General features: G+C 42.9%; 1 protein-coding gene across 4 annotated transcripts in view; it reads left to right on the top strand.

Moving 5' to 3' along the window:
• Positions 1-22,132, top strand: part of src (v-src avian sarcoma (Schmidt-Ruppin A-2) viral oncogene homolog) — a 36,787-nt gene that overhangs the window by 12,058 nt on the left and 2,597 nt on the right. The window contains exons 2-13 of one of the 4 annotated variants that reach the window (XM_074643370.1): positions 10,260-10,522; positions 11,539-11,638; positions 12,600-12,617; positions 13,607-13,705; positions 14,589-14,615; positions 14,811-14,914; positions 18,157-18,306; positions 18,412-18,567; positions 19,360-19,539; positions 20,367-20,443; positions 20,542-20,695; positions 21,931-22,062. In XM_074643370.1, coding sequence (XP_074499471.1) covers positions 10,270-10,522; positions 11,539-11,638; positions 12,600-12,617; positions 13,607-13,705; positions 14,589-14,615; positions 14,811-14,914; positions 18,157-18,306; positions 18,412-18,567; positions 19,360-19,539; positions 20,367-20,443; positions 20,542-20,695; positions 21,931-22,062 — 1,450 coding nt within the window. In that variant the 5' untranslated portion in view covers positions 10,260-10,269. The remainder of the gene's footprint in view (positions 1-10,259; positions 10,523-11,538; positions 11,639-12,599; positions 12,618-13,606; positions 13,706-14,588; positions 14,616-14,810; positions 14,915-18,156; positions 18,307-18,411; positions 18,568-19,359; positions 19,540-20,366; positions 20,444-20,541; positions 20,696-21,930; positions 22,063-22,132) is intronic. The other 3 variants (XM_074643372.1, XM_074643371.1, XM_074643373.1) reach the window with 3 other exon arrangements.

Below are 22,132 nucleotides of genomic sequence, written 5' to 3' on the forward strand. Positions count from 1 at the left end.
TTTGTTTCCTTCAGACAGAGCCAGGCCAGCTGTTTACCCCTGTTTCAAGTCGCTACGTTAAGCTAAGCTAACAGTTGTCATATTTAGCATGCAGACATGAAAGTGGTACCAATCTCCCCGTCTAACCTTGCAACAAGAAAGCAAATTACCATATTTCCCAAAAAGGCTAAATAGGCGTTATCGGTCACTATACAGTAAGCCCCATAGATGTGAGTCAACAGGGGACTACTACACCCACTAGTAGGTTTTATCATCTATTCACATGGTAGATCGCCAAAAGAAGGTATAAAAGAACACAACAGCAGACTGTAGTAATTATAACTGGAGCAGAAGCGGATGTCAGGCGTCGTACTATAGACGGCGTGAAACTCCATATGAGTCGGAGGTCGGGGGTAACGGATGGGACACAAATCACAGGATTTTCACCCATTTAGTTTCACTTTCACTTTTGAAACATAGTTATTTTAAGCCAAAACACATTGTTTTTCCGAAACTTAACCAAATGGTTTAGTTGCCTAAACCTGAAGAAGCCTTTTTGTTTGTGTTCAAAACGTAATGTTTCATTCAGTTTAACGTGTTAGAACGTGTTGCTCTTAAGTTTCGCTTTCACTTTTACAAAGTAGTAGGCGTAGTCGGCCCCCACTGACCCACATCTATTGTGCTCATTGCAACAGATAATGCCTATTTAATGGCCTGAAAGCAGTCGAATCGGGTGATTCAGACATGTTTCAGTAGGTTTCTCCCTTCACTGCAAAAAACAAGACATCACCTCATCTAAAATGGCCCAGATATTTTCTAACTGAGCCTCAATCCCAAAATAATTTGGTGTATGTCATACTCAGATTAGGAACAGGGGATAACAGAAAATCCATGAACCTGCAGTTGGTGCCAGCGGTGTTTGTTGTTTGGAAGTGGACAAAAAAATTCCTCTGTAAGCACGGGGTTTAAGATAGAGTGGCCAGCTGCTCAACTCTACAAGCCCAGAGATGTCATATGATTTTAGAGGTCAGGTTAGCGCTGGCGTTTGGCAAACAAAAGGTGATCTGAGGGAACTGTAGGTCGCTTTTTTAGCACAAATACCAGTGGTGAGAAATGCACACAGTGAAAGGGATAAGGGCTCACAGCCTCTGATCCTATTATAGAAGCCAAAGCACTGCAGCCTCCTTAGAGTCTGGGGAAAATGGGTAAACATGAATATTTTTATGGGAATCTTCCTGTGGTACACCCGGAAATATCACAATGGAAAGAATTTCTTCAGGTGATCTCACTTTCGCTCTCTTTCTATGTCACTCTCTCTCTGTGTCTAACCCCCCTAACCCCCTCTTCGCTCTGTTTCGTTCCCCAAATGCTTTCAGGGAGTGACAGACATCCCACATAATTTAGAAAGATGGAGCCTCTCTGCTAATCTTGCCTTTCTCTTCATCAGATAGGCATGCAGTGTTCTGGCCCAGAAAGTCTGTGTGCAACTATCCTACATCTGTGCAGTTTGTTGGTTTGTGGAATGCTTGGAATCGCCTCCATGGCAACGGGCCGTGTGTGTATGTGTATGTGTGCGCGGAGCGGTAAATATTGACTTAACCACCTCCCCATCCCTGTGTCTGTCCGTGACAGGAGCACGGGGAAGGGGGGTTGGCGGATCGGTACACACACTTTATCCAGGACTCAGCAAAGTCCTGCCATCGGGGGCGTGTGTTTACCTTCAGACCTCCAAACACGGAGGAGCTTTCTGGCTCCCGAGTTGTTCACAGTTTGATCAAGCGTGTACTTACGATACAAAAGAGCTGCGATGCCATGAGCTGCTGTGTTACTTTGTTTTAAGGCGGACGTAGGCAGAATATTTTTGGCATCATTGAGCAAAAATTCCATAATAACCTTTCAGCATATTGTAATTCAAGTGTTTTGAGAGATAACTAGACTTCTGTACCTCCTCATGGCTCTGTTTTCAGACTTTAAAAAATCTAGCCCATGATGGAAGACTTTGACCAATCACAGGTCATGTCAGAGAGAGACCGTTCCTATTGGCTGTTCATTCAACGGAGGCAGCTGTCAATCACTTGTGATATCCGATCAAACGGTCATACTAGGCAGCGCTGATCAATTATGAATCAGTATTCTGTTACTGTAATGCCTATTTCTCACATAAAAAGTTTTCAGAAACATCTTGTAGTGTACTGTTTAGCTGTAAAATTAGAAAGTTTGCTCCGGCTGGTGGGCGGTGCTTGGTATTTCCTCAACTGATCTCAACATGGCTGCCGGGTCACAAACTTTCTAATTTTACAGCTAAACAGTACACTACAAGATGTTTCTGAAAACTTTTTATGTGAGAAATAGGCATTACAGTAGCAGAATATTTATTCATATCTGATCAGCGCTGCCTAGTTCGACCGTTTTATCGGAGTTTGTGAGTGATTGACAGCTGCTCAGAGAAGGCAAGGCTCCAGCTCGGCTCTGATTGGTTGTTTTCCTCCGGTCTGTGAAATTTTGCAGATGCCATTAGGAGCACCGGAGGCACATGATTTTTTTTTCAGATTACCTGTCTCATGCACTACTGTCAGGATATAGTGACCGTTTAATAGAAATATTTTTTTTAATAATAATTGCTCCAATCTTGCCGACTGCTTTAACTCTTTTTAATGATCAACCGAATGGGGAAGTAAACAGGGAAGCGTGGATGGATAGTCCCTGAAACCTGTGCGGGGGTAGCACCGGTGAGCAAACACATCCGAGGAGCCATTTCCTCTATTCATGTTTGTTTAAGGAGAAGAGAAACAACACGACATTCAACTATGACCAATATTCATTCAGAACCAGGAACCAGCCCACCTGTTATGGTATGGAGCGAGTGTTGGGTTATCAAACTGTGTGACTTATGACTGGCTTGTAAACTGTTGTAGGTGGAATTTTTTTTTTTTTTGCTGCAGCAGTTGGATTTGTTGAGACAGGATAAAGAGAAGTGCTTTGAGGCCTAGCAGCAGCAGCAGCAGCAGCAGCAGCAGCAGTTGTGGTTGGACTGGTCTATCCTGTCTTGTCATTGCGTGTTGTTTGCAGGCCCCAGATGGAATGTCATCGCAGCGTTTGACGAATACGATTAGGGAATAGATGTTGATAATCTGGACAGAACAAACGGGACTGGATTATGCTACGATTGGTAGTTGGTGACGCAGGAGCCAAAGCCCCCCCACACACACTCCCTCCGTAGTAATTACATAGAGAGCATCGAGATGAAGGAATACATCCGCCAGGCATCTGACATCAGGATCAGTCACTCACACAGACTGTATACATTCCCTATAGACACACACATACACTTCCTATACCCTGGACTCCATCAGTTGTTCCTTCCTCACTTCAACAAGACACATGCTTAAATAACATGAAGATTGGGATTGATTTTTTTTTTCTACTGTACCATTGTCAAATGGAAAAACCTCTTTGGAATGAGTCAAGTGTGAGTTTGTCCATCCATCCCCTTGAGTTCATGCTCTCCGGCACATGAGAACAGATTACACGCACACACACCAAATGCAATAAAAACAGGATGAGATCTCCCTGCAGTCTGGCACCTGTTGTTCACTCAGCTCGCTTGAAGAGGACTTGCAGAGGAGGCCCATGGTGACTACATGTTAATGTGTCTCTCCTTACACTGTGCGGAACATGCCCCGCACAATGGCCACATTCAGGATCATATCTAGCTTTTTATGATCCAAAATGTACTTCTTCTTTTATAAGCGGTCAAACTCGGGTCATCCTTGTCAGTGTGTCTGAGCCTGGAATGTAATCACCACCATCACTGTTTGTCTGCTGAAATACACAGTTTATAAACATACACAAATACAGTTAGGAGCATGGTAGAGTTATAGCATATATACACACCGATCAGCCATAACATTAGGACAGCATGGGCATCCTGACCGGTTCAGCGGCTACGCAGCTCCATACGCAACAAACTGCGATGCACTGTGTATTCTGACCACCACGGTATGGCTGCTTGTACCCGCCAAGTGGGAAGTTGGCAAGTACAAGTGGTACTGTACAAGGCGGATCTCGAGATAGACGAAATCAGTCATACATACATACACAGACAGACAGACAGAATACTTCTTTTATAGTTAGATGATACTGCTACAAAGCCACCTATTGGCCTATTTTTCCATTGGGTTTTGGATTATTACAGAAAATAAGTTTGGCAAACAAAAGTTTATATACTTGATAATTACATGTTTTGTTTAGCGAGATAATCTTCACAAATGTACACCACTGTTGTGATTTTTGAAGCGTGAATGCAATCGCCTAGACCGGCTTGGTCTAGAGATGTTCTGTACTAAAATTTGGTGACGATTGCTCAAAATTTGTAGGAGGAGTAGCAAAAAATCTGAATTGGCCAAAATTCTAAATGGTGGAAAATTTGTCTTAACGGCCCAATGGCCGTGGATTATATGAATAGATTCGTCTGAGTCCCACAAAATCCAGGGAAAAGAAGGAAATAATTTTGTCTCTGAGACTTACGGTTCAAAAGTTACAGGCCAAAACGTAAAGTTCATTGTTATAGCGCCACCGTCTGGCCAAAGTGCACCACAGTCGACACTGCATTCCCTTGAGCCTTGTTCTATACACCCTCCAAGCGAATAACAGACAGACAGACAGAGATTCCTCGCTTTATAGTTAGATGGCTGCACGTTCTTATGTATGTATTGCATCTTACTCGGGTGGCGTCAGAGAAAAAAATGCGGAGGGCTTTAGACTAATCCCATATCGCCTGCCCTCAGTGATCCATCATCACATGTGAACAGGGTCAAATGAAAGAACTGCAGGAACACTTGTTGTTCCTACAGTGTTAAGACAACAGTTTCATTGTTGTAATTACAGTGTTACAGAAGAAGCTTAATGGCGACCTTTAACCTGCAGCCTGAGGCATTTAAAGACCGGCCTTTTAGTGAAGGTAGATTGTCAGAACATGTATTAGACCACAGGCCAATAGCAGCGAGCACTGTGAGGTAGGAGTGAGGGGTCTACTGTAGCTGTCATCGCAACGCACATGTCCTGACACGCCGCTTCACATAGTAGAGTCTCACCGTCACCCTCAGTATTACTTTGGGTTGGCTTCAGATTCATAGTGGGAAATCTCTCATTAAGCCTGCATACAGAACATCTGAAGCAAGACTGTTCCATTTTGATGTTCATGACTATTTGATCCCTCCCGAAAGATGAAAAGAGCCCAGTACACTTCATTACAAAGCCTGTGCTGTTGGGGGAAATGGACCAGTGTCATGATCCGGCCCTGACAAAGACTCCATCAGTGAAGCCTGTTAATGGATGAATGACACCAGCTCCTTCTTTCTTTTATTTCAATGAGATCCTAATTGTTTTCTTTTCATATCAAATGAAAAAGCAAGCAAAACAGGGATATGCAACATCCAGTTGGGGGAAAACAACCCCGGCAGCAAAATTAAAAGACTATTCCCATTTACCAAAAGCCCAGGAGACTTGAAGGATTTGGAATTCATTGTCAGATCTTATGCATAATTAAGCAAATCCCCCACCCACCCAGCCGCACCCCGCCTCCGCCTAGCCAGAGGGCTTTTCATGCAGCCCTGCCTCCCACCCCAGACAGTGGGTGCTTGTTACAGTACCTCAGCCCTATTAGGCCAGAATCAGGCTCCCGTTACCATTAGCCACTGATGATACACGCGCAAACATGAGTTCTGCAAAACATGACATTGTTTGGCTTGATGACTTCCTTCATTTCCATATGTCCTCCCGGCTGTTTGAGCTAAAACACGCTAAGATCTGGCAGCCCGCGAGTTACGGGCCACTTCTGTCTCTTGTTTGTGCCGCCTGCTGTGAGCCGACAAAAGACGGCTTTGTTGCAAACTGAGTGTGAAGAAAAAGGGCAGAGACTCTCTTAATGCTCCACTCGGCGTGTACTTGGTTCGGTCTTCCCTTTCTGGGGTTTACAGTGTTATTTGTCTGGGTACGCAGTCTGGGTTAGAGTATTAGGATGCTGTTTGCCAAAAGGACCAAATTTTATTCAACCTTGGAGTAGCTTAAATGGGTCTTTCTTATTTGTTCACCACATCAGATGCCATGTTACATGCACAGCTGTTGTCCTACAAGCATATTCAGCATAAGTCACCATTATTTAGCAATGGTCTGTCCACATAATGTGTTGTTTAAAGCAGCAGTAGGCTAATTGGAGCAAATCTGATATATTTAAAAAAAAGAGTTTTATAAAACGCTCTCTATTTCCTGACTGTAGTGCATGAGACAGGTAATCTGAAAAAAAATCATGTGCCTATGTGTCCTCCGGTGCTCCTAACGGCATCTGCAAGATTTCACAGGAGGAAAACAACCAATCAGAGCCGAGCTGGAGCCTTGCCGTCTCTGAGCAGCTGTCAATCACTCTCCAACTCTGATCAAATGGTCAAACTAGGCAGCGCTGATCAAATATGAATCAATATTCTGTTACTGTAATGCCTTTTTCTCACATAAAATGTTTTCAGAAACATCTTGTAGTGTACTGTTAAATGAGAAAGTTTGTGACCCGGCCGCCATGTTGAGATCAGTTGTGCAAATACAAAGCATTGCCCACCAGCTGGAGCAAACTTTGTCATTTTACAGCTAAACAGTACACTACAAGATATGAGAAATAGGCATATTTTGATCAGCGCTGCCTAATTTGACCGAAGGTTATTGTGGAATTTTTACCCAATGATGCCAGAAATATTCTGCCTACTGCCGCTTTAAGTTAAAGCATCATCTGTGCGGAACGGGGGAAAGCTTTTACGCGGTTGACGACTGGAGATGAGAGGGGCGGCGTCACCGCAGCTTTCTGCCTCCGATGGCTTATTAACTATGCAACCAGTCTGCTCGGGGAGAACACAGATCAGCACAAAGAGCAGCTCCCTGAGCCACCCGTCATCTTTGTGTCTGCTCTCTTGTGTCTGTGTCTGTGTGTGTCAACCTGCACGCTATGTTACACTTGTCGGGACGCGACCCCCTTTATGCAGACATGCCCTGGGGATGGAGGGGGGGGAGGGGGATATCGACTGTCCGGCCCCATTGACCCCTCTTCACTTCCTCGCCCGCCTCCCCCATCTTCCACTCATGATGCCAACCCAAAAAGAATCCCCGTGTTATGTTCCCCTCCCCTTCCTTGTTCCTCTTCTGCTGCCGCTTTCTGTCGGTTTTAATATTTGTTTCTGAGCTGCATCGCTGCTCTTCTGGATGAGCTCACTGTACAGCCATAGGAATCTAAAACCTAAACTGACTGAAAGCCCTTGTCTCCTCTCTTGCCTCTGCTTCCCGTCTCCCAGAAGATTGCTAGTCTGACATAAGGGGGGCAATGAGGACGCATCCGACAAGAACCAGTGACAGTTTCACTAATATCCCTTGCGTGGATAACTGTGCTCTTCTTTGTGCCACGCAGTTTCCACCATATGCCACTGCATCCATCGCTCTGACTGCGAGCGTGCCCGCTAGTGTATCGCAGCTCATCTCTTGTTTAGGATTAGTCTGTTTGCCTGTGAATGAGAGTTGGCTGACTCCGATGTCAGATCCAACAGATGCACGGTCTCCTAAATAGCAACAGTCAGGCAGGGGGATGTCAGCAGAAGGCTGAGCAGCCTGACACTACCCATATGCACTCCGACCCTCCTCTGCTTATCAGAAGGGCTCCCCAGCCACCCCACCTTAGTGTTTTTTTTACAAATTAGCATTTCCTAGTGGACCCCCGTGGCTATATCTATCCATGATAGCACAGGCTTGAGTCTCTAAATTATCCTTGGCTTAGTGTAATGATTTTCCCGGCACTAAGCTGTTATTAGAGCCACTTCATCAGCCCGAGTAGGCGGGGAAGCTTCAGTAATGAAGAGTCCAAATCCAGTCCAAAACTGCCCTCTTGACCTTTGGTCTGTTCTCATCAGGCCTTGGTAGAAATTTTTTCAATCACTGAAAACTCACTGATTAAATCTATTTACTACTACTTCACTGGTTGAACAGTCAGCAACATGAACAAATAAAAGCTGTGTTCAAGTAATGTGCTGTTAAGTGTTATGATCCACATAAATGGATCCGTGGCTGCACAGTAGAGTTGCAACTAATGATTCATTATCAATTCATGTGTTGATTATTTTTACCATTAAAGCTGCACTAATCAATGATTTTAAATTAACAATGGATCAAATGAGCTATAGTGTGAACAGGGTCACTCACTTGCAGGGATGAAACCACAGAGAGAGTTATTACCTCACATTTCACCGAAGTTACAAAGCATTTTAGCATCTTTCAGGCTCTTGTTTTGGTTCACTCTCAAGTCTCCCATTAGCCTTGTTTCCAATCGCAGCAGCAATCAGCAAACAAGCTCTGGTTCACCTAATGTTCAGTACCTCCCCAGCACCAAACAGCACACTGACTAAGTTATCAGCTAGCAGGTGAACATAGTGAAACATACAGCAGCTGAAGAGACAGATATCTTTGGATTTGGTTGAGACCAAAACAGAGCTTAAAAAAAGATGTTCTGTTCTGTATCTGCTGAACGTTTGTCAGAACCCATGATGAAGACCAACCAACAAGCCAACCAACAGGCCAAACAACAGTCCAAAATCCCCAAAGATTCAATTTACAATGATATCCAACTGCAAATCCTCACATTCAAGGCTAGAACCATTGAATGTTTGGCGTTTTTTAGCCACATCGTGACTCTAGCGATGGCAATGTTGGTTAGTTGGACGGTCGGTCCATCGCCACCACCAATAACTTTGATGATTCCTTCACTTTTCATCCAAAATTACATCTGTTCAATACTTTTGTTTATGACTAAATACTTGAAAACTAAAGACATTCCCATCAGCCTCAGCTGTACTTTGTGTTTTAGTGCTAATTAGCAAATGTTAACACATTAAACTAAGATGGTAAACTTGGTAAACAGTACACCTGCTAAACATCAGCATGTTAACATCATGTTAACATGCGGGTGTTAGCAACAGTGTGCGCCGCTAGTGTGGCTGCAAATTACTTAAATGAATAATTGGTTATCATCAATTGTTGGTGATCAATCTTCTGTTGATCCGTTAAGTAGCCTAATTCAGCACTACTAAAAAGATGAAGAGCTAATTCTTGTCAGTTCACCTTTAAGTGGATAGTTTGGGTGTTTTGAAATGGGGTTGTAAGAGGTACTTATCCATAGTCAGTGTATTACCTACAGTAGATGACAGTCGGCACGCCCCAATTTGGAGAAGCAGACAGGAGTTACCGCACAGAGGCAAAGCAATGTACTGCTGTGGACGGGGCCGGCAGCAAAACATATTTTTGCCACCTCAAAGAAAGTCTATCCTAAAAATCAATAATCAATATCCTCACCGTGATACAGCTATATAGTTTGTTTCCGACTGGGAACTGAGGCCGTTATCTATGCTCTTGCCAAAGCAACCAGACTCCATTGAAAAAAAACTGTAGTTTTACCTTGCAGACCACGAAAGTTGCTGGTCCACCGCTGCTTCCATCAGTTATTTAGTTTGTAGACCAGCAACTCCCGTGTTCTGTGAGGTAAAATTACTGTTGTTTTTTTTCAATATCCCCGTTGGAAAAGGCTGTTTTACAACAAGATAAACCGGCAAAAATATAAAAATATACTACTGTAGGTAATACACTGACTATGGGTAAGTACCTCATACAACTCCACTTCAAAACACCTGAACTACCCCTTTAATGTCTAAAGTGGTGTGGATGTGAATAGGGATTGTTGGGAGACAGCCAGCTCTACTAAATACGTAAACAGACTCATCTTAAATGATCAGTTTGAATAAAGCTATGACACCACAAAACGCTGATGTCTCTGTATGTGCATCTGTGTCTGACATATGTGCATGCAGGCATGCGCGACATGTCTGCAGTGTGTATGCGCTCAGCTGGTGGCATTGGGGTGAAGTGGATCTCATGCCTGTGTTGAAAGCGAGGAGTGGCAGCTGCTCCAACGTCCGTTGGGAAGTTGTGGTTCATGTGGTCTCCATGACACTGTGTCTCAGTGGATTTAGAGCCGTGGTCTCTGTCCCGTCTCTGGTTTCTGCATCTGGCTTTGTGGCAATCGGAGGAATTTTTCCAGAGAATGTATTCTGAGAAAATGAAAGCAAGTCTATCTGATGCGAAATTAATATGTCATTTATCTTTTACAGTGAATGCAATTTCAATTAAGTTCTTTTTTAAACCAGTGGTCTCATAGACTTTTTTTTTTTTTTTTATCTCTGTCCTCGAATGCACTACAGGTTCTTGGCCATGGGGGGATCCAAGAGTAAGCCCAAGGATGTTGGCCAGCGAACCCGCAGCCTCGAAGGCAACCTCAGCTCTGGCGGAGGGGCCGGCGGCCACCACCTCAGCTCCAATCAGCAGTCCATAACGCCCAATCGCAGTCCCGCTATGGATGGAGGTGTGGGTGGCAACCAGGGTATGACCAATACCGCAGAGCTGGCCCTGTTTGGAGGTGTGGACAATAACGCTGTCACCTCTCCCAACAGACTCACACTAGCAGGTGAGAACCTCAGCTTGTAGATTGTGTGGTTTGTTTATTTTATTTATTTATTTTATTAGTTTATTTGACAGGGACGATACATGTAAGCGTTGTTACATTTAGTAAGTAATAGTTGGGAATCTAAGACAACACCTAAATATTTGAACTAGGTCTGTCAAAGGTAACACGATAATAACGCATTAATACAAATTAGTTTTAACACCATTCATTTCTTTAACCCATTTACACAATCGATCTTTCGGAGGGTGTAGTGGGCTCAGTTTTAAAGCTAGAGTGAAGATCCTGGTATCCTATGAAACTAGAAAATCTAAGGAATCCATTGGTATCATTGTTGTCATACTACCTCGTCATGAAGGAGCCTAAATAACGCTCCAAACTTGCGCTAAATTTTGGCGAGGAAAAACTGTCTTGGCCATTTTCAAAGGGGTCCCTTGACCTCTGACCTCAAGATATGTGAATGAAAATGGGTTCTATGGGTACCCACGAGTCTCCCCTTTACAGACATGCCCACTTTATGATAATCACATGCAGTTTGGGGCAAATCATAGTCAAGTAATTCTAAATACAGTACCTGTGAGGGTTTTTTGACAATATGTGTCATTGTTTTGTGTTGTTAATTGACTTTCAATAAAAAATATGTACATACATTTGCATAAAGCAGCATATTTTTCCACTCCCGTGTTGATAAGAGTGTTAAATACTTGACAAATCTCCCTTTAAGGTACATTTTGAACAGATAAATTAATCGCGATTAACTATGGAAAATTCGATTGACAGCCCTAATTTGAACTCATTCTCTTTCTCAATTTCCCTCTGATCAATAGTTAGTGTAAAATCATCAAATTTTTCGTCTTATTGAGAAAACGTTTTTGCATAGTTCAGCAATTATTTTGAAGCCACTGTGAGACACAGACCATTTACCTATTCAGTAGCTCTGCAGCCTGTGGGTTGCTTGAACTCTATGCCATGTATGTACAATATGTTTTTGGTAACAGTCAAACTTTCTCTCCTAATAGGAGGCGTGACGACCTTCGTGGCATTGTATGACTATGAGTCTAGGACGGCCTCAGACCTCTCTTTCAAGAAGGGGGAACGCCTCCAGATAGTCAACAACACGTAAGGAATTATCAATCTCTGTCACAAGTACACTCAAGTAAACTCATGAATAGTCCTTTTTTTTTCATACACTGTGTGACTGATGAGGAATAACTGCACATAGACACATCCACAGCCTGTCTGTCAGCTGTCAGACTGACTGCTTTGCACCCCGAAATGCATGCCGCTTGTCGTCTCTCTCTAAAACCCACTGTAACCATAGGAACGGGCTTCCCTCGGCAGAGCTTGCTTTTTGTGTCAGCTGCACAATTTGTTGCTTCATTCACAAAAGACCTGACTCCGTCTCGCTGCTCAGCCCGCCTCGGTGAGGACGTGGCTATTTTTGTTGCTTTTTTCCTGAGAAGCAGACGCAGTGCGAGACCCAGTTACCGAACGCAAATCTAACCTGTTTACGGGGAGTCGTGCTTGTTTTAAAAATAGGGGCTTGCTCCGTGAATCAATAGCGGTGCAGTGAACCAAATACTGTAGCGCTGCACCCCCAGTGCTGCTCGCCCACTAACAAACTGCTGACCTAGAAGGCAGGAGCTGAGGACAATAGTGGATTAACGCTGCATCTGGCCCCTTAAGCCAAAGACCTGGATCATTATTGGGTCAAGTACACCCAGAATCCATTAACAACCTCTAAGATTAGTTAACGGGTTATCACAGTCAAACAAGGTGTCGGTCAGGCTCTCTGATTGGTCCAGTTAAATGATATAACAGTGACCTGATAGGATTATTTTATGATAATGTTTTTCACCCTCATCATTGTGCCTCCCTCGTCTGCAAGTTATGTAATGATTTAAATATTTTAGATTCATAGCTTTATGCACCATATTGGTCTGTTCTGTGTACGCTGCTATTCTTCCACTGCACATAACGTGCTCTCTTTTGTATTTCTTTAACCCCTTTCTTTCCCTCCATCTCCCTTTCATCTCTCTTTTCCATTTCATCACAAACCATCACATTTGTTTTTTTACAGAAGGAAGGTGAACTGCAGGTTTGTGAAGCTTCTCTAGCATTGTATTTGCTGTTTGTCTGCCTGTGTGTTTGTGTCACCTGAAGCATAATATACCGTACTTTTTGCACTGTAGTACCACTTCACTAGAACGGCACAAACCCAGTGCTCGAAGTGGACCGGTACTCACCGGTACGCCGGTGCTGTTAATTCCAGGCTATAGACATCCTATAATATATTATAGAGCGATGCTACAAATAACACAGGAAAGCACTTAAAGTATTAACACCATATACACACTACCTTAACCCTATAATGTTCCAGTTGGAATATTATTGGAGTTTAGATGCATAGCTCAAGTATAATAATTTAACAATAAAATCACACTACTGTCACAATATAACATGCTTAAAGAAAATAATGAATAAATAGGAATAAGTCGCAAGAGATTGCTGATACCGGCCGATACGCACGCCAACATGGGAATAAGGGGAGTACCGGCACTTGTGTTTTTTCCACTTCAAGCACTGCACAAGCCACATAACTCTGCTCATGCAGCCCCATGAACCCTCAGTATAGTAGTCAAGGGGAAGTTGGTGCGAAGCCTTGCAGCACTATAATCAATTCAGGTCAACTGGAGGCAATTAATCAGACTGTAATTTTACTTGTGTAAATCTAGTGCTGCAAAGCTGCTCACTCCCTGATTAAGAGTAGCATAAGAGCACCATCCCTCCCTGTTGTCACACCCACATGGATGCATGTTTGTTTATAATTACATAACCTCCAGATAGTAGAGATACCTGCAGGGCTTGCATTTATCAAGCTTCTCCGGGAGCCAAGAGCTCAATTACTGTGGGAACCTAAAAAACTTTTGAGTGGCTATACAGAAAAAACAAAATGATCACCATCAATCTATTTATATCCTGAGACACTTGATAAACACCAGCCCTTAAAGAAGTCAGACTTGTTTGTGTGTTTGGATGTGTTGATGAGCCTCGGTGAAGCTGTGTGTTGTCGTTTGATCTGTGCAGAGAAGGCGACTGGTGGCTGGCGCGCTCCCTGACCACTGGAGAGAGCGGTTATATCCCCAGCAATTATGTGGCTCCATCTGACTCCATCCAGGCAGAAGAGTAAACCTTTTATTTATTTTTTCTTGCTCCGTCTCTTGTATCTGTCTTTCATCAAGCACATGAAAGATTTAACACATGCACGAATGTTTGATTCTTAAGAATTTTCTTGCTTTTTATTTCAATGTGAATTTTTAAATCAGAGGAATAGTGCAACGCTTATTTGCCTTCTTGTGGAGAGTTAGATGAGACGATTGATGTCACTCTTGTGTCTGTACGTTAAATGAAGCTACAGTCAGCAGCTGGTTAGCTTAGCTAAGTACGGAGACTGGAACCAGGAGGAAACGACTACCCTGGCCTCTGTCCAAAGTAGAGATGGGGGGGGAAATCAATACAGCATAATATCAAGATATTTTGCGTGCCAATATTGTATTGATACACGGATGTCAAGTCTCGATCTTTTATTATGTAAACTATCTCTGGATACTGGTACCATCTGAAACTACAAAACCTAAGGAATCTATTGGTACCAGCTATGTCATGTTATCTTGACGGAAAGAACGCTAATTATCACTCCAAAGTTGCGCTACATTTTGGCAAGGAAAAACTGGCGTGGCCATTTTCAAAGGGGTCCCTTGACCTCTGACCTCAAGATATGTAAAGGAAAACTCTGAGAATGACAAACTGCTTGATTTACGGTACAAACATGAGAGGTGTATCAAGCTTTGCATCTAAGTCTCGGCAAGAAAGCACATAACCATTATTTCCCAAAATGTGGAAGTATTCCTTTAAATGACTGTGGTGCGTTTCCTGTTTTCTAGTCCTGGGGGGACGCGCACTCCTTACCTTTACATGCTAACCTGCATGCTTATACAATCAAGCCACACAAACTTCTTTTAAACTTTTATAACAACTCAATTTCTCACTTTTCCTCCTACGCCTCCAGTCATCTCAGACTGACTCTAGAGTCCAGGTAAGCAGCTGTTGCACTGTAGGCATTAGTATGCATCTGGAATGCAAAGACAGAGTTTCACTGCTTTTTTCTGAAACCACGAGCAACGACTTACCCTCACTTCGTCATTCCTTCCCTTCCTTCCACATTCATCTTCATCCCCTCACCAACCTGCACCTTGTGTGTCCCATGTGTTTTTTATCTCAACCTCACCAGGTGGTACTTTGGCAAAATCACTCGCCGCGACTCCGAGAGGCTGCTGCTAAGTTTAGAGAACAGGAGGGGTACTTTCCTGGTGCGAGAGAGTGAAACCACCAAAGGTAAGAGTGTTGAGCCTTATACAAAGAAGCAAACTCATCATTAAAAGGATAGTGTGTAGGATTTGGTGGCATCTAGCGGTGTGGTTGCAGATTGCAACCAACTAATCACCCCTCAGCTCACTCCTTCCTTTCCAAGACTGCGGCAACGTGAGCCGCCGAGTGCAAAACTGTGGTAACGCCATTCTCCTCGCTCAGAGGCCATCCGTACCATAATAACACTACAGCGGAAGTCAGACGGCGGCTGGTGGTACCACGGTTTTGCACACTGCGGCTCACCTTTAATTCTACCTCTCTAGATCGTAAGGCTGGGTATCAAACAGCTTCTCAGCCTCAAGAATAAATAAATACAACATTTGTTGTATTTATTTATGTCTTTGTTAAGCGTCCTTGGGTTTCATGAAAGGCGCTATATAAATCCAAGATATTATTATTATTATTATTATTATTAAGTATCAAAAACTATCCAAAGTTTTCTCCAAATGCTTTAAAATCAAAAAGGGGCTTTTGTTGAAGAAATTCTTTATATTCCCTAAACGAAGACAAATTTCCATTGCCTGATACAAAATCTGATTTTCAAAGTTTGATATTTTACTGAAACTCCAATATTGTATTGCACCCGTAGCAAAACATTTCTTATGATACCCAGCTCTTTTAAACAATAGAACTATGCCAAAGGGGCTCCAGGGAGTGGTATGACTATGGCATCCTCTAACAACAGCCCAGGGGTTTAGCACACAGTACGGGAAAGTAAGATTGTAAAGGTTAGAACTGTCAGCACCTGTGGAAGTAGACCTAATTATTTAGTCTATGGTATGCAATCCCAACCAGAGAACATTTTGTCCTGGAAATTTGTGAAAAACATACTTGCTGCAACTTATACCATCGATTACCGGCGTGTTTTCTTGTTCTTTCTTCGTGTTCTTTTTTTGTGAACTTGTGAAATGTTCAAATCTCAACGTGAAGCTCACAGTGTTGTAGTACTTGAGATCGGTCTTGTTCTCAAGAACACTTTTTGAAGGTCTCGTCTCGGAATCGACCGCATTTATACTCGGTCTCAGACAAAGAGGACTCAGGATTTTATTTCAAGACCGGTCAACACCACAACTGTGGGGATATCAGTAAACTGCTAGAGTGAAAGTTGGAAACCTAAGGAATTCACTGGCACCAACCATGTCATACTATCTTGTCGTGAAGGAGGTTAAAAATATAATATAATGATAATTACATGAAGTTTGGGGCAAGTCATAGTCAAGTCAGCACACTGACACACTGACGCACTGACATCTGCTGTTGCCTGTTGGGCTTGAGTTTGCCATGTTATGATTTGAGCATATTTTTAATGCTAAATGCAGTACCTGTGAGGGTTTCTGGACAATATTTGATTTCCAATAATGTATATATACATACATTTGCATAAAGTGAGCATATTTGCCCACTCTCATGTTGATAAGAGTATTAAATACTATATAATATACAATACCGTTTGATTATTTCATCAAGACATTTCTCACACTACATACACACATATAAAGTATACAGTATATGGCAATAAAGGAGGTGAATGAAGAGCAATCTTTATTTGTTTTCTGTAGGTGTTTTCACGGGAATGTGGAGCTTTCGGATTAATTTGAGGAGTGCCTATGGTTTGCATGCTCCACATTTTATCTTAAGTGTGTCATACAGTGTGGGACTCACACTGGTCTGATCTTGAGTCGGTCTCGCCCTGACTTGGTTTTGGTCTTGACTTGGTGTCAACCCCTCAAAGTCTTGGTCTTGTCTCGGTCTCGATACACTCTGGTCTTGGTCATTCCTTGGTCTCGGTTTAGATAGTCTGGACTACAAGACTGGAAGCTCCTGACATGTCTTACCAAATTGCACCAAGGAGAAGAGAGCAAATTCTGTCTAGCATTTAGATGTGACACCCTGCTGTTCACCGTGTGCCCCGCTGCGTCATGTCAGTCGCGTGGCGGTGAGGGTGCAGAAGAGAGACGAATCGGGCAGATGGGAAAAGGTTGGATGAGACGCCTGTGGGACTCAGTCTGGAGATAGTTCTGATAAGCAGCTGCTGCTGCTGCTGCTGCTGCAACACAGTCCCCACGGGTTCAACTAGCTCTGTGTGTGATTCGTGTACACACGTACACTACAGGATTCCCGTAGTTTCCTATTATTGGATATCTGTGTACTGTAAGCTCTGCACAGAACGGGGAAAGGGGACAAGGTGGGGAGGGATGAGTGAGTGGGGAGGTACTGGGTGGGTGAGCCCGACAGAATTAGGTCAGTGTGGAGCTGAGGACTGTACAACCACGGGCCATATCACCCAGTTCAAACATGCAGAGAGCTCTGTGACTCACACTGTGTTTTTTCATCTGGCTGACGCTGCCCTCTGGTGGCGTAATGAACACATTGTCACCAAAACTCATTTGATTTGCTTTTATATTTCTGTGATTTTTCTGATAAATTAAAATCTAGGGCTGTCAATCGATTGAAATAGTTAATCAAGCTTATTCGCAAATGAATCAAACATTTTTTATCCGTTCAAAATGTACCTTAAAGGGAGATTTGTCAAGTATTTAATACTCTTATCAACATGGGAGTGGGCGAATATGCTGCTTTATGCAAATATATGTATATATTTATTACTGGAAATCAGTTAACAACACAAAACAATGACAAATATTGACCAGAAACCCTCAAATGTACTGCGTTTAGCATAAAAATATGCTCAAATCATAACATGGCAAACTGCAGCCCAACAGGCAACAACAGCTGTCAGTGTGTCAGTGTGCTGACTTGACTATGACTTGCCAAAACTGAATGTGATTATCATAAAGTGGGCATGAATGTAAAGGGGAGACTCGTGGGTACCCATATAACCCATTTTCATTCACTGATCTTGAGGTCACAGGTCAAGGGACCCCTTTGAAAATGGCCATGACAGTTTTTCCTCCCCAAAATTTAGCCCAAGTTTGAAGCGTTACTTAACCTCCTTTGCAACAAGCTGGTATGACATGGATTGGATGAATGGATTCCTTAGGTTTTCTAGTTTTATATGACGTATCTTCACTCTAGCTTTGAAACTAAGTCAGCTACATCCTAAAAAAATCGCAAGTTGGGTTAACGTGTTAAAAAAATTAGTGGTGTTAAAATGATTTTGCGTTAACGCGTTATCGCGTTATCTTTGACAGCCCTAATTTTTGCTTTTTATATTTTATATTTTTCATATTTGCTCTTCTTCTTTCCAGGTGCCTACTGTCTGTCTGTATTGGACTATGACAACACCAAAGGGCTGAATGTGAAGCACTACAAGATCAGGAAGCTGGACAGCGGAGGCTTCTACATCACATCACGTACACAGTTCCAAAACCTTCAGCAGCTCGTCAACCATTATCGCAGTGAGTTCATAATGTCATATTGGTTTATTAAGTCAGACACTGCCTCTGCTTCTTGTACCCTCAGAAGATTATTCTGCTAACCACGTCTTCTCTTGTGTCCCCCAGAGCATGCTGATGGGCTGTGTCACAGTCTATCAGACATCTGTCCTGTACTGAAGCCTCAGACTCAGGGCTTATCCAAGGATGCCTGGGAGATCCCGAGAGAGTCCCTCCGTCTGGACCTGAAGCTCGGACAGGGCTGCTTCGGAGAGGTCTGGATGGGTAAGCCATGCATAGATCTGTTTCTTGAACAAACCCAGTATCTCAGAAAGTACTTCTGCTGGTTTCCTGTCTTTCTGTGGAGATATTTGCTCACCAAAAAAGCAAGTTTCAAGGCACATTTTCAGTAAACTATTAACAAACTGTATGGAGACCAAAGTGCCTATAGAAGTTGTATTTTTACATATTGCTTTCAAATCTTAACCCAAAAGGTGCAGTGGATCTCATACATTTCTCTTTAATGCTTTTGTGCCCGCAACTGAAATTTCTGATTTCCTTTGGTGGAAGTTCTCAGACCTTGCCTAAGCACTAGTACTATTATTTGGGCACATGGGACTACTGTTTTTTGCAATAGACATGCAATAGACATTATATTTTAGGAAAAAACAGTAGTCCCATGTTAGAAAATACTAGATTTAGTATGATAAGAAATTGCTGAATAAGACATTTTTAGGCGACCAAAATGTTACAATTAACTTTCATGAACTGAAAACACATTGTGAAAGGGTTAAAGCGGACAACTCCCAGAGTGGACAATGCCGTGGTAGCGACCTGTCAATCACAAGGTAGCCACTTCCTAAAACATACCCTGTGTAGAATGCAGGTTTAAGGCACTTCAGTATTGGCTTCACTTTTCAGACCCAGAGGTTGCCCACTGGGTACAGATACCACTGGTTGGAAATCACTGGTATAGGCATTGGTCTGCAGTGTTCATTTAGTTTCACATGACTCTGTGCTGGTAGCTTATAATTGTTTGCCTTGTAACAATCAATACCGATGTGTCTCCTTTATCAGGAACATGGAACGGTACAACACGGGTTGCAATAAAGACTCTGAAGACTGGCACGATGTCCCCTGAGGCCTTCCTCATGGAGGCTCAGGTCATGAAGAAACTGAGACATGAAAAGCTGGTTCAGCTCTACGCTGTTGTGTCCGAGGAGCCCATCTACATCGTCACGGAGTACATGGGACAAGGTCAGCATGGACTTTCACATATAAACATATTTACAGTAGAACTCAGGAAACAAATAATGATCTTCATTATGCTTTTTTTTGTTTATGACAGGAGACAATCAAAACCAAGTCAAGCTATGATGCGTTTACAGCCTGCAAAAACAAATATATTTTTAAAATGTTATATTTTCTCAAAATGAAACTTAAAGGGACAGTTCACCCCAAAATCAAAAATACATATTTTTCTTCTTACTTGTACCGCACTACACCCGCCAACCGTATCACCGCGCAGAAGGAAGCGTGCATCTACTCATGGACGAGAGGCTCGGGACAGCGCGAGATGTAAACATTAAAAGCGTCCTCACTAGCTCAGTAGTGCTAGGTGAGCAGTATCTGTATCTGCTTCCTTCTGCCCGGTGATATGGTCGGCGGGTGTAGTTCGGTAGAAAGAAAATAGTTCCTACATGAAACTGCTCACAACAAGGTCTGTGGATTATCGTGAGTAACCGGGTCATGATTTCTGCAAAGAGACGTTGCTGCTGAGTTTTTCAAATGTATTTTTTTGGCGCATTGAGTACCACAAGCCGGGCACCATCTCTACAGCCAATATCGCCAACACTTGGCATCTCACACCAAAACAATCTATGTTGATAAATAGCACTACATGTAAGAGGAAAAATATGTTTGTTTGTTTTTTTATTTTGGGGTGAACTGTCCCTTTAATTTGAATATATCAACTTCATTATGTACAGTATGTACACTGGATGAACACTGAATAAAAGCTGAAATGACCACAACAGCTCCAGCAGTGTTATACTCCCCTTACCTGCATGTGTCCCTGCCAACAGGTAGTTTACTGGATTTCCTGAAAGGTGACATGGGTAAGATTCTCCGCCTCCCCCAGCTGGTGGACATGGCCTCACAGGTCAGCACAAATAATCTGCTGCCGCATCACTTTTCAAAGTAGTGTCTCTGGTGTTTTCCTTTAGTGTAGATAATCACAGAGCTTTGTCTATTTCTCAGATTGCATCAGGGATGGCTTACGTGGAGAGGATGAACTACGTGCACAGAGACCTGAGAGCTGCTAACATCCTGGTGGGAGATAACCTGGTTTGCAAAGTGGCTGATTTTGGTCTGGCTCGCCTCATTGAGGATAATGAATATACTGCCAGGCAAGGTAAGACCACAGGAGGGTGTTGGTAGCTGCTAGCTCTTTTTTCTACACTGTTTGTTTATATAGCACAGTGGTTCCCCAACTGTTTAGCTTGTGACCCCTTAAAATGAATCTATTTGTGACCCCACATCACAGCCAGAGTGATATTTCCCTTGTTATGTTTGATTTGGAATTTGAATTAAATTTTTTTTAATTATCATAATTTTATGTAACAGTAGTAAATATATATTTTCTTTCTAATCACTTTAATCATCTCATGACCCCCCAGATTTGGGTTCCCACACTCAAGTTATAAGGTGTTTAAAGGGATAGTTCATGTGTTTTCACGTGGGGTTGTATGAGGTACTGTACATGTCCATAGTCAGTGTATAGATGACATTCGGCACGCCCCCAGTTTGGAGAAACAGACAGGAGTTACCGCACTGAAGCAAAGCAATGTACTGCTGTGGACGGGGCCGGCAGAAAAACGTACCAACCTATGAACCAATCACCTAAAAAAAAGCCCACCTTATCAGTTTAAGTGTACGCTATATTAAGAATATTTTCACCGCTTTACCTTGCCGTCAGAAAGCCCTTTCCGACAGGGAACTGAAACCGTTGTCTATGCTCTTGCCAAAGCCACCAGACTCAGAACAAGGGAGTTGCTGGTCTACCGCTGCCTTGTTAGTTTGTTTGTGTTATGGTGTGACTTTGGTGAATCCGAACAAACCAAAGTCACACAATAACACAAACAAACTAACCAATTGAGGCAGCGGTAAACCAGAAACTCACGTGTTCTGTGAGGTCAAATTACTGTATTTTCCAATGAAGTCTGGTTGCTTTGGCAAGAGCATAGATAATGGCTTCAGTTCCCTGTCGGAAACATAGACTGTATAGCTGTCTCACAGAAAGGTAAAGTGGTGAAAATATTCTAAATATAGCGTACACTTAAACTGATATTGATTTTTTGGGCTAAAATACGTTTTGCCTCCGGTTACATCCACAGCAGTACATTGATTTGCTCCTCTGACGGTATTCCTGTCTGCTTCTCAAAGCTTGGGGCGTGCCGACCGCCATCTACTGTAGGTAATACGCTGACTATAGAAACTGTAAATACATCATACAAGTCCACTTCAAAACACCCAAACTATCCCTTTAAGGAAACTCTATGATATATGCAGCAGGTATGATGTGCCTTTGTTTCAGTCTGTGCTACAATGATCTCATTTTAACTTGCTGATGAACCTGTCCTCTTGCAGGAGCCAAGTTTCCCATCAAGTGGACGGCTCCTGAAGCTGCTCTGTACGGTCGCTTCACCATTAAATCTGATGTGTGGTCATTCGGGGTCCTGCTGACCGAGCTGGCCACCAAAGGCCGAGTGCCCTATCCAGGCAAGGACCATTTTCTTTAGTCTGAGAGACTAACCTGTTTATTTCAGATTGAGTGCTTTTATCACCTAGA

The sequence above is a fragment of the Sebastes fasciatus genome, chromosome 8, assembly GCF_043250625.1.
Source record: "Sebastes fasciatus isolate fSebFas1 chromosome 8, fSebFas1.pri, whole genome shotgun sequence".
In the NCBI taxonomy this organism is placed as follows: Eukaryota; Metazoa; Chordata; class Actinopteri; order Perciformes; family Sebastidae; genus Sebastes; species Sebastes fasciatus.